General features: G+C 58.3%; 1 protein-coding gene across 1 annotated transcript; it reads right to left on the bottom strand.

The window, feature by feature from the left end:
- Positions 1-3506: 3506 nt before the first annotated feature.
- BESB_053870 (RNA recognition motif-containing protein) lies at positions 3507-8783 on the bottom strand (the record flags this gene model as incomplete). Its single annotated transcript, XM_029363822.1, has 6 exons — positions 3507-3647; positions 3835-3924; positions 4192-6304; positions 6359-7389; positions 7676-7752; positions 8054-8783. The coding sequence occupies 6 exons, from the start codon at positions 8781-8783 to the stop codon at positions 3507-3509; spliced, it is 4182 nt and encodes a 1393-aa protein (XP_029219745.1).
- Positions 8784-17896: the final 9113 nt, after the last annotated feature.

Here is a 17896-nt window from a genome sequence, read left to right as displayed (position 1 = left end):
TCCATTGCTGCGCAGAAAAAAGCTCACTGTACCGAACAGATCATCAGAGAAGAAATGCAGGTAGGCGCTGACAACACGTTCACTCAAGATTCCATATATCCCAGAAAATGACAGAGAAGCGAAGACCAAGTCTTCGTTCTCGAACGCGTAAGTGTAACTCCTATTCGCCTTTTGAACATTCACCGCAAAATCATTGACTAGCTCACTGCAACAATCTTTTCGTTTCCGTTCCCCTACCCGCCTCTCCATAATATTTGGCTTTTTGAATTGCTTGCTATGAAGTCTGTCGCCACATCTCCTCTTCCATACGTGTCAATACGTACACTCCACAACATACAATTTTGCCGTCGCACCCACCGACTCTTCTCCGCCATACCACCCCTCCTGCGAAAGGACCATCCGAGGTGAAAAAACGAGACAGCGTCGAACACAAAGCACGTCTTCAACTGCCCAAACTCCCAACCTCCAAGCGTACGCGCAAGCGATGGCATCGGCATCACTGACATAAAATAACCACGAAATAAATTTTGCACAGAAAGCTTCGACGTTCCGAATACACAGCTCTCAACACTGCCACACACACCCTCTGTCAACACCCTTCGCCATTTCTTCATGCCCAACCGCACCCCCATGTTGCATCATCAGTGATGACGTCCACCACTGAAGTCTCCTTTGTCTTTGCATTGATTTGAGCGCGCCGCTGCATCCCAGCGCAGCCCGCTTTCCTGTCTGTGAACCCCGTTGAAACGGCAGTAGCCTCGGGCGCAAACTAGAGTTCCCTTGAGTGGTATATGGATGCTGCTGGACAGCCTCGACGGCTGCATGCGCGAAGAGGACCTCTCGCCTGACCGTGCTTGACCGCGAATGTTTCTCACGCGTTGAAGAGGAGACGAACTACTCCATGAAGACGCGGATGCATCTGCCGTTCAGGTCCCCGCCATCGAAACGAGCTGCGAGCACAGACGCATGAACGGTGTGACCAGACCAACACGGCTAGCTGGAACGGGTCTGACAGGGCCGAAACAGTGTGCGGCCCGGGGCACAGCCAGTTGACGACACGACATCGTTCCCTGCCTCGGCTTCTCACAACACCAGCACACGAACGAGACGAGGGATGAACCCAGCAACGTGCGAATCACAGCAACCTGCTAAGAAAAACTGACGCACAAATGGAGCTGGCCTGCTGCAGAGGCGCGACCTGGGAACACGAGAACGGATGCCATCTATGGCTCGCGCGGCAGAACGCGCCCGCAGCTGGCAGCGCCTGGCGCCGCACGTCGAACCCTGCTGTCGCAGGGACAAACACCTTCGTTTGAGATGAGCGACCATCACGCTAGGAGATCGAAAAACAGAAAATAATGCGAATGCGCGTGCACGCTTTCTTTCCATCGCCGTGCCATGAACACGAGCTGACAATGCAGCAGTGGAAGGCGTATGTGGGACGGGGCGGGCGGGCGGGGTTGGGGGGGGGGGGGAGGGCGGGGGAGGCGCAGCACACAAGCGATCAATGTAGATGCACGTCGACAGATACTTCTTGACTAGAGGTCACCTGGTGATATGCGCGAAAACGAAGGCAAAAGACCGCGCTGAGGCTACATCTCACACAGGTGACCTGCATGCGACTCCAAAATCGCCCCTATAGTTCTGGTCCGAGACCTCGTTTAAGGCTCGCCACCCGCAAATTCAGTCACAGAAAATCGTATTCACACTACTCGACAACTCAGCACACTCGTGAAGCGAGACAAACTGCATACGCCTGTCTCGAGAGAAGAGGCAGCGGCCCGCCGGGCGCGCTCGTCTGCATGAGCCAGTGAAAACACGTCACGAACATGACACGCACGCGCGCCCGTGCCAGATTACACTCGCACGCGACTTACGGCTGGCTTCCCACGTGGTAGGTTCACGAATTAGGCAAGCTCCGACACAGGACGGCGGTGAAATATACGCGTGTACGCTACAGCGACGAAGGTAGAACTACCTCTTTCCATGCGACTCCGACGCGCCAAAACGCTCTGCTGAAAATCTGGTGGCTTACAAACAGCGTCTTCGGCGGCCTGACGCGTGGAGAAGGTGAAACAGACGCGCCCAGTGCGCTCTCCCTGGTGGTCACAGACACAACGGCAAGAAACAAAATGCCTCAGGCTTGCAACCCGAACGCTCCGAAAAACACGAACCTGCGCCCTCGCTCCAGAAGCCGAGGCACACACACCCAGACTTCTTTCTCAGCTACTTTTCTGCTTCAGCCCGCGAAGTGAGGGCCGTCCCCACACGGCAGGCGAACCACATCCCAGCACAAACAAGCAAGCACATCCAGTTCTGTCTCCTCGCGGGGAACAGACAGTCACGCAGGCTGCTAGTGAAAACTCATGAAACGCATGTCAAGGAAAAGCATTTATTGGCGCGACAGGCACGAAAGCACGGCTCGAAGCGCGCATCGCGACGAATGACACCAGCAGGAAGCGAGGACGGCTTGGTGGCAAGAGTGTGGAGCCGTAGACTTAGCAGTTCTACATTCCGAATTCGCGGTTCTGCGGTCCCGCAACCCCTAGCGCAGCGAATGCTGCACGTCTCTATCTAATGTGACTACGTCCATCCAGGTGGGCATGCAGAGGACCCTGAAGCTGGCAGGGCCCCCCCTATATCATTCATTGCGTTCACGCAGAGTCAAATCCGCGCCAACGCAAACAGCCCGTCGTTGGCGGAGAGCGAAGCCAAGAGATGACTCGACCCATCGAACAACAGCGCTAGATCGACTAATATCCGGATTCGCCACGTACTGAGATGTCAAAACGATTCTGGGCTACCCAGAAAATCCTACATGAACTCAGCCCCCCGCTACCCCCCCTTTAGCTAGAACATCGCTGACCGTCTTCGATTCATGCGTGTTCCTTGATCTTTTACAAGCAGCCCCAGCACCCACACAGAGCGACAAGAAAAAATGCCTCCACACACCGCCCAGCCACATGCTCGCCAGTCAACCAGCAGGCGCGGACACGCGACGTTACGCCCCCTAATGATCGCACACTATCCAGCTGCCTAGTCTGTCATTGCTATCATCCCTCTGCGGCCTTCGGCACGCGATAGACAGACTATGCTGCAACCCCAGAACTGATCCTGGAGCTGCACGCACACTCGCCTTTACGCGCTCGCAGCTACTCTGCGTTCCTGCGCCAGATCGACGCACTAGCTAAAAACCTAAACCGCGACTTCACTGGCGGTCTGTCTACCTCTCCCTGGAGCCCCGCCCTCCAGGTTGTACGATGCTCCCACCCTGTCAGGCACTGCTGCTACAGCGGAGGATGCCTCTGTGCTGAACTTGCCACAGGAACATCGCGTGTGTCTATCCCATCCCCCTGCAGGCAGAGACGGCCACATGCATGTCCTACAGAAAGCACGCTCGCCTACACACACCGTCCACGCGACATGCCACTTTTGTAACGCGCGAGCGCACACTGGAAGAGAAGGGCCTCGTCACGAGGCCCTGACTGAGTCAGTGCATCACTGCGTCACACAAGCCCCGTCTGCGTGAGTCGCTCGCACATCTCGTCGCTACTTTGCGCCTCTGCTTCCTTCAGCTGTACCGGTGCCATGTCACGTGTCCGCGAACTAACATGTGCATCGCCGCCGCACTCCACACGGCGCCTAATCTGTTCAACGGCCAGAGGCCACGTCAAAAATGAAACGTCACACGAAGCAGGACACTCTCTCCTTCGGGAGCATGCAGGCACGACAGGCAGCCTTCTGCGGTATGCAGCGCGCCCCTAATTCTATATCGAGTCTTCTCTGCAGGGACAGCGGAAACACGCAGAACAAGACGCACACAGAAGCACGCACCGAAGAGCTTAACATGATGTCGGTCCGCACCAGCGGCCCGACGGCGCTGAAGGCCTGGTGAAGGTCGGCGGCGGATAAGTTGACAGGAACCTGCGTGGAGAGCGACGCAACGAACACGCAGGGACACGACTGCCTGAAGGCGATCGCAAGCATATGCGCCTCGATCTGGGGAGAAAAGCGGAGCATGCGGCTCCGCCACTCTCGAGAGGCTTCTTGAGGCGTGAAAAAAAACGACTCCGCCCCTCAGTGTGCTTCGCCGACATGGCGCACGCAACAACATCCCCGCCTGAAGCGCGCAGCGTACTGCTGCGTGCTGTGAGCTAAAGAGCCCCTCAAGGCACCACTCGCTGATCTTACATTCGTTACGATGACCGTGAACCCCTTCTCATCACGTCCTGGCGCGCCGGTCGCGTTGGCCCGAAGTGTGGCAGTCGCCGTCGGGTCTCCAGCGCCTCCGTTCCCGGGTCCTGTCCCTCTGTCTCCTTGACGCCCATAGTCTCCCCCTGTTTCCTTTCCCTGGTGCGGCCCGCCCCTGCTGGGCGCTCCGGCCCTCACACCATAGTCGCTGTCTCCACGCTCGCCTCCTCTTCCAGCCGGCTCTCTCGCCTCAAAATACCCCCCGCTACCCCCCTGAGCCCAGGCACTGTCTCTCGCGCCAACGTGGGCACTCTGGGCGGGACTTGGTCTCTGTCCGCCCTCGTAGCACCCTGTCACAGAATAGCCCGCTGCCCCCGAAGGATGCCACCCGCGCTGGCCTCTGTCTCCCTCCCGCTGCTGGCGGGAATGGGGCGGGTAGCCCTGCTCTCCCTCGATTTGGCGCCCGCGCGCCTGGTGAGCCCCTGACCCCTTCTGCGGCATCCCCGAAGGAATCTCCGCAGACTCGTACCAGGCCTGGTCTGCCTCCGGCGCATCAGAGCTTCCTCCCTGAACCGTCTGCCATGCCTGCCACGACTCCCAGCTTGATGACGAATACTCGCCGTTCTCGCGGCCTCTCGCCCAACCACCCTGAGCCTGCCCGCGCCCTTGGGGCCCTCCCCCCACAGACCTGCCGCCCGGCCGAAACTGAGTCTCCTCTTCGCCTTGCGCTGAGCGACCCTGTTGCTGTTGGTGAGGCCAAAACGAAGAGGACGTCGGGTTTCCGTGAGGCGCAGAAAATGCAGGCGCATGTGGCGGCGGCCCTCGTCCCCCCTCTCCGGCATCTCGCAGGGACGAAGGGGGACCTGCAGGGCCCCTGTCACCCGGAGAACCCCCCGGGCCGGCCTGTGGCCCGCAAAGCTGCAAGTGCCGCTGCCCATGCGGGGCGCCTCCGCCCCGCGTATGATGCGCCTGAGCAGAAGCCTCCCGAGATCCCTGAGGCCACGATGCATTGCCACTCCCACCTACGCTTGGCTGCCCGGTCAGGCCTCGTGAGTGCGGCATTCCATCCGAGGCCCGCGGATACCCCGAAGGATCGCCGCCTCTGCCGCCGGCCGCCTCTCCCCGCCACCCTGCGCCATCAACGGGTCCACCTACAGCGGACCCACCAGGCCCTTGCGGGCCACAGCTTCCTGGATGCTGCGATCGGTTCCAGAACCCCCCTCCTCCGGCCGGCTCTCCTCTGGCGTTTCCCCAGGATCCCGCGGCGTCGCTGTTGCCTTCACGCCCTCCATAGGGCCCTCCGCGGTCCTCCAACGTCGGGCCCTGGCGAAAACCCGGCTGGGGTCTGCCTCCGTCACTCGCTCCACCGCCTGGTGCTGCCCCTCCTCGCCACGCTGCTCCGCCGCCTCGCCCACCGCTTGTGCGTCCCCTACTCCCAGGGTCCCCCGAGAACGCAGGTCCGCCTCCGTGAGGGCCGGCTTGCGGCGCGACTGCCCCGCTCTGAGCGGGGGGCCCAGGAACCGGGGGGCTTCCGCCAGGGCGCCATCTCACGTCCCGAATATCTCCTGTGATTGGCAGCTGCACATCGCCCCGGGAGCCTGCAACCATGCCTCGGGAGGCGGGGCCGTACATGCCGTCACCGCCCTGAATGCCGCCTGCCGGGGACGTGCGCGGATGCCCAGGCATGGATCGAGCCGAAGACGCGAAGCCTGCATCCACGCCAGCGCCCTCAGGTGTACCCCGGGCGCCGCCAACGCCTTGGTCGAACCGAGCTGCGCCAGGTGACGAGAATTCCCTCTCCCTCTTCTGGCGCGCAGTTCCGAACCCGTACGCGCCTTGAGGAGCTTCGTGGAAGCCAGCGCCTACGCCGTCGCCGGGGTGACCGTGCCCGCCCCCCCGAGGATACCCGGGCGCCCGTTCCACAGACGTCACCTGGGGAGAATCTCTAGCGAACGGCGCGGCGGCTCCAGCTCGCGCGCCTGCCCCGGCCGAAAGAATGACGGGCCTCCGCCCTGGTCGAGGCCCTGCATGTGCCTGGTCGTGCTCCTCTGGGCGTGAGCGGCCGTACCCGTACGCGGATGGAGGGTCCGCTCCCATGCGGCCTTCCTCACGACTGGCGAAAAGAGGATACGGCGATCCAGCAGCAGACGCGCCGAAGACTTGCGACCCCTGTTGGCCCTTTCCCGGGGGCCCGCCAAAATCGCGCGGGCCCGGCATACCTCCTTCTACTCTCGCTGGCGGCGCCGCAGGGGCTGCTGCGCCACCCTGCTGACCTGCACACAACCCCGCCAACCGGATGTCGCCGAAGCGCCCCGGGAACGGCTGGCCGGCCCCGGCAGCCCCGGGGCCTTTGGAACCCACACCCATCAGCTCTTCATTCTCTGTCCGATAGAAGCCGGGCGCGAGCCGATTGTCTCGGCTCACTCCTCCGCCCTGGAAGTTGTGCGGCGGCTGCCCAGCCGCTTCAGGCGACCGCCCACCTCCACCTGCCTGGGGCTCGACGACGCCGGGGGCGAGACACGAGACGCCCCCCTCATGCGCCGTCGCAACAGGGGGGTTCAACACAATTGGACCGCCTCCACGACCTGGCACTCTTCTCTGCTGCCCAGGCGCCAGAGAACCAGGCGGTGGACTAATGATTGTAGGAAGCGACGAATGACCCGAGACATCCGCTGCGCCAGAAGGTGGGGGCGGCGGCGCGCCGCCGGGTCTGGCGGGCCCCGCGCCTTGGGCTCCTAGGCTTCGAATGATGACTGGGCCCGCTCCACCCGACCGGGTGTCCCCACCCAAAGGGACACCCACAGAGGGGCGAGGCGGGCCTCGCGGGAACGGCGGGGGCTCCGGCATCGACCCGTTCGTGTCGCGCGACCGCGAGGGAGACGCCGCAGCACCCAACGCAGCGGGCGAGCTCGCAGAGGCCGGAGGAGGAGGCGGAGGTTGATGCTGAGGAGAGTGGTGCGGCGGAGGGGCCGGACTCCCACGAGTTCCAGGGAAATGCGGCGCGGCGCAGGCCGCCGGCGTCGATGCGTGCACAGGAGCCCCCGCGGGCCTGCCGAAGAAGGGAGCCGCCGGCCTCCCAGGTGGGGGGCGCGGGGCCGCTGGGGAAGGGCGACAGCTGGGTGCACTCAAAATCTGCAACCCCGCTGGAGGCAAAGGGTTTCGCGAAACGGGGGACGGAGGAGGCGGTGGGCGCTGTGGCTGCACGGAAAAAAGAAGACGCAGAGAAGGGAAAAACAACTTCGGTGTCGGAGACCCTTGTCGCAAGCACTTCCACGTGTCTGATGTCTGGTAATCACGGAGAGGCGTCCAGTGCACAGCTTGGACATATTTAGCTAATACTTGATTCTAGGTGCAACTGACAGCAGTTACTGTACAGCTGAATTCCAAATGCGTGCGGGCTCTGTAGGTACGCCTGAATCACCTCAAATCTTTGCACATGCGAATACGCTCCCAACACTCTGGCAACGACCGCAGGGTGCCTTACGCGCTTCGGATGGATGACGACGGGCAGCGGAGGCGGCGCGGGCGCCTTCGAGTTGCTCGCTGGCGGTGGAGGAGGCGCTGCGACACGCATGACACACGCACACACCAGCCAGTCGCAGGAGGCACCACAGAGGGAGAAAATCACACAGCACACAGTGCAAAAAACAGTCCCGCACACAACATGAGTTTCGGGTACTGCTTATGTGGAATATGAGACGGGCCACACCAGCCGGTATCGCGATGGGTAAAGAGAGTACGATGGAAAACATGATTACTTCAAGCGGACTCCAAATGCGAGGCTGCGCAGGAATGGAAAGGGCACACGTTCATGCATGTCTCAGATTTGATGTTTGCTCGGCGTCTGGTCGAGGCCCCTTACGTTTGATGACGACCGGACCCCGAGATGGCACACCGCTTGGTGCGGACCCTGGAGGAAAGGGGAACTTCTTTTTGCACGATTTCTTCCGCTTCTTTCTTTTCCCCCCGGCTTCGTCTGCGCCTTCTCGAGAGTCTTCTTTGTCACCCTCGCCTTCCTCGGTTTCGCGAGGCTCGCCCGAATCCTCGTGCGGGTCATTTGCGGGATCTTCCGCGTGTTTGTCGGCCTCCATACCCTCCGCTCCGCTCCCCTCTTCGTGTTCGTCTTCGCCGGAAGCCGCCATCTCGTGCTGGGCTTCTGCGTCTTCCTCAGCCTCGCCAACGCCCGGCTCGTCCGCGTCAGCAAACTCTTGCGCGGTCTCTGCGTCTGCATCCAGTTCTCCAGTCACGTCGAGTTCATCCGACGCTCCCCAGTGTGCGCTGGCTGCATCGCCAGCATAGTCTGGCCCTTCCTCTTCCTGGCACCCTTCGTCTTCAGCTGCAAAGACGCCGCGGTCTGCGTCGTCTCGCTCTTCGGCGACGGGGAGTCCCGAGCTCAGTTCCTCCTCGTCGTACGCGACGGCGTCGTCGTCTGTTTTTAGCTCCGCCTCTGCGGCGCTGTGCGCGTCCGAGTTGTCCCGCGCATCGCCAAACTGGGAGAATCCCTCGTCCTCACCTCCTTGTTCATCCCCCACCTCCGGAGGCACCATCCCATGTTGACCGTCCGCAGAGCTGACGTCTGAATCGTGAGTCATCGCTGGAGCTCTGCTTTTGCGTCTGTGTTCGCGGAAGTAGGACAGTCTTCCTCTGTTGCAGGGTGGACTCCACAGCGGAACAATCCAAGAGACACACAACAGGTATCACCTCTAGGTGCACTCAGTGCAACGGCGCCGGCCAAAGTCAACGTACTGCAGTCCTCTTTCGCAGCCACACATCCGGTGCGGGTCACCGGACGCCTCTGCCTGAGACAGTTACCAGGAGCGAAGAAGTGCAGAGTGCCGGCGCATCATTCGCGCACGCCGACGAACTAGAACGGCTCTCAAACGGGGACAACGCCCCCGGGAATTCTGCCCGTGTTGCGAGCAAAAAGGAAAACGGACGCAGTCTCCGGAAACTCCACCTCAATTCGTGTACAAAGGAGTCAATTTAGCCCGGCGATGTCCTTCCACAGCAGCATGCACTGGAGAACAGTGCTGGGCGGCACGCCCGACGGCTGCGCAGGCGAGACAGAGACAGTTCAGCGCCGACGCAGAAAGCCTTTGCGGACGCAAAATCGATCCTTGCGAGTGCAAGCGTCCGAAGAAAGATCAATGTTCACGCAAAGCCCGCTTTGAAGCTTCAATGCGCAACTGGCGGGGAAGCACGAAAAAGAAAATATGCCTCCCGTGCAAGGCACCAGCCTACAACCCGGGCACCCTTTGCACGAATGAAGGTACCACGTATACGAGATCTCCCAAGGAGGAGCAAAGCACAACAGAACGGGGAGACTGCGAAAGTGGAATATAAAGAGACGTGGAAGGCTGTCTCAATACGCACTCGCAGGCGCGGTACGAAACCCCCACACCACGGACGGCGCCACCGAATATCGCGATACGGCTACATGCTTCAAGGAATGCGACAAATGAAGACGGGAAGGGGGAACCGTGTAGAGCGATGTAGAAAACGGGAGCTCTAATTCGCACCGACCGCCTCTCAGTGTATTCTGGCGCTGCCGCCGGCGGCACGCATCTCCGCATACAGGTTCAAAAAGCCTTGCATGCAGGGACTTGCAGCAGAACGACTGGAAGGCACGCTGTGGCATCCCATACCCCTGTTGGCTAGTCAATTGAAGACATGGCTTAACACCAGAATGGACAAACTGGGCATATACCTGGCAGTTTTGAGAGTAAAAGTCTACCGTGTGGAGCTGTGAATTCACCGATTGTTGTCATTAAGTGTAGTTGGCATGCCAATGGAACGCCACCCGGCCTGGGGTGTGCGACAAAGTAGTTGTTCAATCTCAGTGCAACCTGTTCGCCGCCAACAGTGACAAAAACGGTATATTTATCGCGCATTTTATCGCGGTGCAACGCGGTGTTCCATAGCGGTCAGGCGGCGTGTACGTTGGAGACGGGAAACTGGATGGGGAGTAAGTGAGGACCCGGTGGAAGCAGGTGTAGGAGTTGGTATGGAGCCGCGCGAGTAGGCTGGAAAGATTAACGGCGCGCATGTGCCTATGGAATCACTGTGGGAGAAGCGTCCCGCTCAAACAGGCAGCCTGATGTTGTCATGTGACCCTCACGAAGCCAGGAGGCGACAATCACGACAGCAGTCCACGTGGGTGTAAGCACGCTGAATAGCCATACCAGCACGCATGACAACAACAACCCACTAGTCTCCGAATCCAGGTCCACGCGTCGTTTGTATTTCTGCCCTCCGTTCGCCACTGGATGCTTCGGATCATCCTTCGACTGCTCGTAGTCCCTCTAAAGCTACCTCGGCACCCCTGGCACACGGAACGATAGTTTGTCAGAGGCATGCGGCGCGCCGTGAGCCACAAAATGTTATAAGGCACTACGTGAAATTCTTTCGGACCGTCAATCACAGTGCTTTCTGCGCTGACTTTTCCACCTGACTCGCAGTCTCGAACTATCCTTTGTGGACATGAACCACCTCCGTCATGCCCGGGCCCCCCATTGCCCATCAAGCGAGAGGGGTGGGGGTTAGCTGAGAAGAGCTTCGTTGTTTTAGTCATCCATATGCGTACACAACCATTTGTGTATTTCGTATTATCGTGTAAATTCCTGTGCACAGGCACCCACAGTCTCCTCTTCCATCCACCCACAGCTGCCTCGCTGCTGCCTTCTCTATTCGGTTCGGTAGGATCTACGAGACGTCATCCTATACAGTAGCCTTCCAATAGTTTTTAACGGGACCTCCTTGCATCGCCATCGCCCGCCACCTCGCTTTAAAGCGCAGTGCTACAATGCCGAATCAGGCACTGCTTTGCTTTTCGTGGTCATGATGTAGAGGCTCATGCGATGGTGTCTAGAGAGCAACTACAGGCATTGACGCGCGTCAGAGGCATGTCCGAACATGTATGAGTCCCGTCTGTCACGCGAATCGAGTTTCTTGCAGGCAAGATTCTTCAAGCTTGCCCACCGGAGCTACCCCAAGGATTTCCCGTACCCGAATACGTGCTAGCCACGCTTACATTTTCTTGGGTACCTGATCGTCATCCCATGAGTCGCTGCGCTGATGGTTGCTTCCGCGGCATTGCCATCTGTCATCGAATGGCGGCGGCTAAATCGCATGTGTTTGCAGAGTAGTGGCCAGCACTAGGAATGCAGCACACACATCATAATGACCCCAAAACAACGCGACAACGTGGACGGCATTGTGCCACACGGTAGCAGCTTGCATACGCACTAGACAGGAATAGATACAGCCTCTCCTCTGACAAGGAGACGGGGGACCATTGCGCCCGCCGCTCCACATTGGTCGCGTCAATGCAGTGTCTGCAGCGTGCACACGATTCAGCAGGCGGTGGTCAACCGCATGTTGCAGGTATAGCACCGAGCCCTGCTGCAAATCAGTGGCACGAGCTACATTGCTATCCTTCTATGTTGCTGCCCCAAGCAAAATCTCAAATGGAACGAAGCGACATAGCCCTACATTGCTATCCTTCTATGTTGCTGCCCCAAGCAAAATCTCAAATGGAACGAAGCGACATAGCGAAGCATGGGCACCTTTCTCGAACAATCCCTCCAATACAGGCGGGGCCATCTCCACCAATCACATGTAGAGCGCTGCACGTGCGGCAACAAAAGCCCAACGCAGGACTAGATTCGGGAAGGCGGCTCCGTCACTCGTCAGGCTCCCCCCTCTAGCATCTGCCGGGCCTCATTGAAATCACTGATTATGCGGAGTCATGCAGGAAGCTCAAGCGCTATATAGCAGTCGCCGATGAGTAGTGGGACATCGATAAGGACATCATATAACTTGGGAACTATCGTGGTTCTAAAAACAAGGTACGGGCGAGCCTCGTTCGCGCCGAGGCACGTCCTATCCGGCGAATGCCGCTGGATTTCTCGATGGGTTCATCATCCTGACAACCTGGCCGGAGCCTACAGAAGAGAAAGATATCCCCACGTGTATTCTGCGACCGTGCCACGATTCCTGTACGTAATTCACCCCCAAACAGGACTCAATAGGGCATGAATAAATCTTCTGTTGAGCGTGCAGAGGTCGGACCCCAAAAACACACGTGATATCAACCTGCATGCTCGGCGCTGACCATCAGATCAGATACTTTGCAGCAAGGCAAAAGCACTGCAGGCTGCGTTCCGGCAAAACGTTGTGACGGCAACTCACTCAGAGAAAAACGCATGGGGGGGGCGGGGTGTGGTGGGGGGCCGGGAGGTGCGAACATCGCGTGAACACGGTAGCTCCACACGGGTAGAACAATGCCACCAGTGAAGCAGAAAACAAAACAGTATCCCCACGCGAAGAGAAGGACAAACGCGCCTACCACGCATATACGCTCGAGCAAAATCACCACGGTGGCCTCCGCGGTACGCAGGCAATCCTCCTAGACAATAAATCTATCGCCGACATCACACGAGAGCCACTCGTAGGAGGGAGTGTGTTACTATATACGTATGTATTCAAACGCGCTGCGGCACCCTCCATTACCAGCAGGTTAATGCTGTAGCGCGTTGACCTACTACATATATATGCTGGTCGGATCCCACGGGTGTCTTTGAGGCAGGCCTCCTAGTCAGCGAACATTCAGTAACACTGATATGCAACCACACACGCCATCCCTTTTTGATTAGAGCGCCCGAAGCTTGACCGACATATACACGAACTTGCAATGAAAAATACTGTGCATGCGAGGCACATCGAGGTGAAGGGCGTAAACACCGGCGGTGCGGATCTGGCACGGATGTCGCCACTCTAGGTGGCCTGCGGCACACGCTCTGACGTCCAAACAGCTAATATATCGCGTCAGCCGTACGCCAACCCGGTGCTGTTGCTGCTGGGTCTTGCCCGCTATGCTACTCCGACGAATATAAATAATAAACTACAGGTCATACGCTTGACAATGCGGAGCTATAGCCGTGCTCACGCTGTGTTTGTCACCCCGGAGAGGGCGATGGTCGTTCGCTGCGTCAACGGGAGGGAGGGCGGCAGTAGAGATGATGGGGCATGGTGCGGCCTCTGGCCTCAGACACAGCGAAGTAAGAAACCTCTGCCCCACACGTGACCCGGCGCGGGTACATCAGTTGACTGAAAGGCCGACGGCGAGCCAAACGTCGACTGCCGCTCGTTCTAGGCCGCTAGCTCCCAGGTACATCAGGGGCGGCATCCGCTCAGCCGTGACGGGGCCCCGGTGTCGAGACACGAGGGCCAGATCTGCTTGGAAGAGCGTAGGTCATACATCCCTATACACCCCTGTTGGAGCATTCTGGTTGCATGCCCCGCTACATACGCGTATCGTCAGATTATTCTTGATTCGAATCATCGTCTGTGAAAAACGAAGCCGCGCCCACTGAGTCAGTGTACGCCGAAAGCGTCGGAGACCCCTCAGCCGAAAGTGTTGCGTCCGATAATGTGGAGCGCCGGGACGATGACCCTGTGGATTCCAAGGGCCAGGTGCCGGCATCACCCAGAGCAGCGAACGACACATATTCAGTACCCTTTACTCCCGTAACAGGTTCCTCGAGGGGAGACATTTCTACGTACGGAGATTCTGAGAGACTGCTGGATGATTGGGAAGCAAGCGACTTGATACGTGAAACGTCGATTCCCCAGTCGGCAGGGAGAGTCCAGACAGAAGGTGAAGGTGGACCAGGGGGCCGTGGAAGTGGCGGATGGCGTGGAAGTCGAGGGCCGCGTGTAGGTGGTTCGCTGGGTGAGGGTGGAGCCGTGGCAGACTGCCGACTTAATCGATCGTCGTTAGACGTAGACACTTGAAGACTTGTCAGAGTCACCGGCTCTTGAATAAAAATCTCCGATTTCTGTCCTCTATGACGTAGGGTCCCGCTCCTCCATGGTAATCTCCACTCGGAGCCGTGCGACAGGAGCTGGCTAATGGCTCGGCTCCTCGGTGGGTCGGCACTCGGAGACCATTCTCCTGTCTTGCCGCGGAGGCGGCACCACCCACCTGATTTCAGTAGCCGCAGACGGCTTGTAGAGGGGGTGTGGCGAAGTGCTCCGCTTGAGTTATCAGTCAGTCCTCTATCTGCATCGTCAAATATGTTCCCCCAGTTCGTGTGCTGCTGCGCTCCGCGTGAAGAGCATGAGGAATCATTCGTCTGCAAGGATGGCGGATCGTCCCAATTCTGTGAAGGGGGTTCGACGCTTTCAAACCTTTCTCCCATTTCACTCCATGCCTCTGGGCCCTCTCGCCCGGGCGAAGACGGACTGCTGCTTGAATCACTTGAGGTAGGTGACGAGGGAGGGGGGGAGGTACTGGACAGAGTGCCACGTCGCGAATTCCGTCCTTCATAGTCTTCAGTGCCACGACCTCTCCAAAGCAATCGAAACCGTGACCACCTCTCTGTCATGGGAGACTGGGGGGTAGTGCTTCGTGAAGGAAACGTTCCGCTCCTATTTTCGAAAGCCCCCGCAATTTGTCGCAGCAGTCTCGTTCTTATGGAAGGTGGTAACGTGTCACCGGTGTTATGGATGGTTGCGGATGGCAATGACTTGCTTTTTTCTGGCGTTCTTGATTTGTCCTGCGACAGAGCCCGCGGATGCGTTACGCATCTGGATGTAACATCGACCAAACCGCTGCCGCTGAATGCACATGCTGTCACGTGCGCGTTGCTTTTTGGTGGTTGCTGGAACAGCAGCGGTACAAGCGGTGGGCACGGTGATGGTGCTTGTTTTTTTAACGATCGTGTCGGACTCTTTGGAGGAAGTGGACGGAGAGCCGGAAATCTTTCGTCGTTCGACGTAGGGATACGGCCACCAATCCTGGTGGCGTTGGTACAGGCAGGTGCCAGTTGGGCCAGGCTATCGGAAGAGAAACCGCTGCTGGAGAGTCCTGCAGTTTCAGCCTGGCTTGTTGTGTATCGCCCGATCTGCGAAGAACTACTGAGGGGTGAAGTCTTAGACGACAAGCGGGAGCTGGGCGGGCCCGGCCAGGTCATACACTTTTTCATGCCGCGTGGCTCGCATGCCACACGCATCGAAGAAGTATTCGGGATGGCCGGTAACGATGCGCGCACGCCATTTCCAGGATAGGAAAGCCTGCCAGATTGCAGTGCCGCAAGCTTTCTCACTGGCGCACCAGCGCCCGTGAAGAGCCCGGATGACTGTCCATAGCCCGTTACGCTGACGTCTGCAGCGGAAAAAGCGTCTTCGATTCTCGCCGTCTCTGGGGATGAGCCAGCGAGTTCAGGTGGTATCCGAGGTGCTCCAAGGCGCCTGCAGTCGGTACGTATTAGCAGGCCAGAAGATATCCCCACCTCTCCCCCTTCAGAACCATCCGGTGCCGCCGACGTCCGCAATCTACCTGCGTGTCGTAGTGGATTTGGAAACACTGGAGACCCCAGCCTATGCCCATTCACTTGAGTAGCGTCAGTGTTGAAGTAGTAGTGGCATCCACCTAGTGGAGGGTGCAGAAACCGGTCGGTTGCTTCGTCAGTCTTCTGAGCTCTCGGTTGTGCCTCGCTGCAGCAAAAGAGCGTCGCCAAAGCTGAGGAGAGGAGGAAGTCGTTGAGCACTGCACCTACAAACGCCCTCCGATATCGAGCTACAAGGTGCGATAGTCCCACCTGGGGAATACGTCTCGGCATGCCTTGCATGTTCCTGCACTACCGAACATGCAGATGTCATAGGAGGAGAAATGTCCTGACAACTGAATTCAGCACAGTAAGAGACGGACGAGACCATGCCTGCACAGTGACATCTGCGCCGAACCCGCGCAACGGCGGGAGGCATGTGGGCGCCTCAAACCGCCTCCTGAGCGAATATGAGCCCGAACGTTATGCAGATTCAGACTAAACTATGGATTCAGGCCAGTGGGGGAGCACGCATCCGGGACGTGGTCATGGACGCCAATACTGTAAGACTGAGGAATGCATCCCGTTGTTATTCTGCTCTCATATATTTGGATGTCACGCGGGGACATACCATGAGGCGCATTCATCGCCGTTCCCTGATTCTACTCTATTTACGACCTATCCCGCGGATGAAGTCATAACGTATGCAGTATCTGTAGAGGGAGAACTTTGGATAGACAACTTCGCACACATGGGTGCCGCAAACGCTGGAGACATGGACCAACGAAAATGGAAATGGGATTCAAACTCTCGGACGACGGCGGAAACCCCTCAGTGGTAAACGGTCTTTGATCGCCACCTTCGACCAAACATACGTGACAGCTGCGGCAGAGAAGAAGTTTTCAAACCTTTTCTTCACCGGGAAAATTTGTATAAGTGCCTGACTGAAACTGCCCATGATCACGTAGAGACACGTGTCTCCGATGCATGGTGCTCATGGCGCGGCCTACACTGCGCACATACGACGCCATTGGCTTCCCCCCACTACGGAGGGGCTGGCGTGGCGCGCCCCCGAGTCTGTGCGGGGAGCGAAGACTTAGTTGTGGCGACCCGTCGGTGGCGTCTCGGATGTCTCGAGCGAGACGCGCTTCCTCCTGCTTTCGGAGACGACACAGCTACACGGGGGAACGGCCGGACTGAGCAGGCTATGGAGAGGTGACAAACGTGTAACATGACCTGTGTTGGTTTTTAGCGTCCATGGTCAACGCGCTTTACGGCGATACGTAGCGTCATGATAGCTGTAAAAGTCCCATTCGCACCGCTACATGCATAGCACTCACATGGGGGCTCCCGTCAGTCAAGGCGCGGGCCAATATTCTGGCAGGGCGGCTGAACAACTACCTCACGCAGAAGGAACGAAGAGCGGCCAAACTAAACTGATGGAGTACCATCCTGAGTGCCACAGCACGTCCCAGAAGTCTGAAAAGAATCGGGTTGTTACGTATATAAGTAGAAGGTTTGCTTCGAAGCAGTTCCCCCTTAAATAGAAGAGCAAGACATCTTATGACCCTGTCACGCTAGCGTCACCGGCGTGCACACTGCGTAAGGGTGAAGTGAAGGCGACCAGTGCACATGTAGCGCGAGGGGGCATTCTCATCAGAATACGGCTTCGCGGCCTACCGACCCCCGAATACTCACTCACACGGAAGCACGCCGCCTCAAAGGAGGAGCTACCTCCAACGTAGAGAGTACACGGCAAGTCTACCCGTGTCATCGCGGCTTGCGTACACGAACATTGGCAGTGCGAGGCGACAGGACCTGAAGCAGCACGCTATTCTGTGGTCACCATGCGTTTAAGCTGTGGCGCGCGGCCAAAAGGGCGAGAGGCCTATGATATATGCCTGATGACTTTAGCTACGGCTTCGAAAACTTTCCAGTGAAACAGGGGAGCATTCGCTGTTGCTCCGTGACGCCCGTACCGTCTACAACATTCCGGCTGTCGTTCCCCCCGACGAACCGTGAACGCTGAACACACGCCAGCATCCGCTGGACAACGTTCTTGCCCGCGCACGTAAAACGACTCGCACTGCTTCGAGTGATACACACCATTCACAGCACGAAATAGAAAGTGGCGCCCCCACCAGAATATTGCTTTAAAGAAGCTTCTGTTTGCTCTCCCTGACAATGTGCTGCAACCTGACCGCCTGGAAGCATGCGAGACAACGTAACCGCTAATGCAATCTACGCATCCCATCACCGTCCCTCGCCTCCAATACTGGGATAACCGAAAGAGCTGGAAAGACAGTGTCTAAAAACCTGTGGATGCGGCGCGTGTCCATCGCCGTCGACGTATTTGTGATATGCTGAATGTGGCA

Source organism: Besnoitia besnoiti, chromosome IV (genome assembly GCF_002563875.1).
Source record: "Besnoitia besnoiti strain Bb-Ger1 chromosome IV, whole genome shotgun sequence".
NCBI lineage: Eukaryota > Apicomplexa > Conoidasida > Eucoccidiorida > Sarcocystidae > Besnoitia > Besnoitia besnoiti.
Note: the sequence above shows the minus strand (reverse complement) of the source record. Positions and strands in the feature narration are given on the sequence as shown.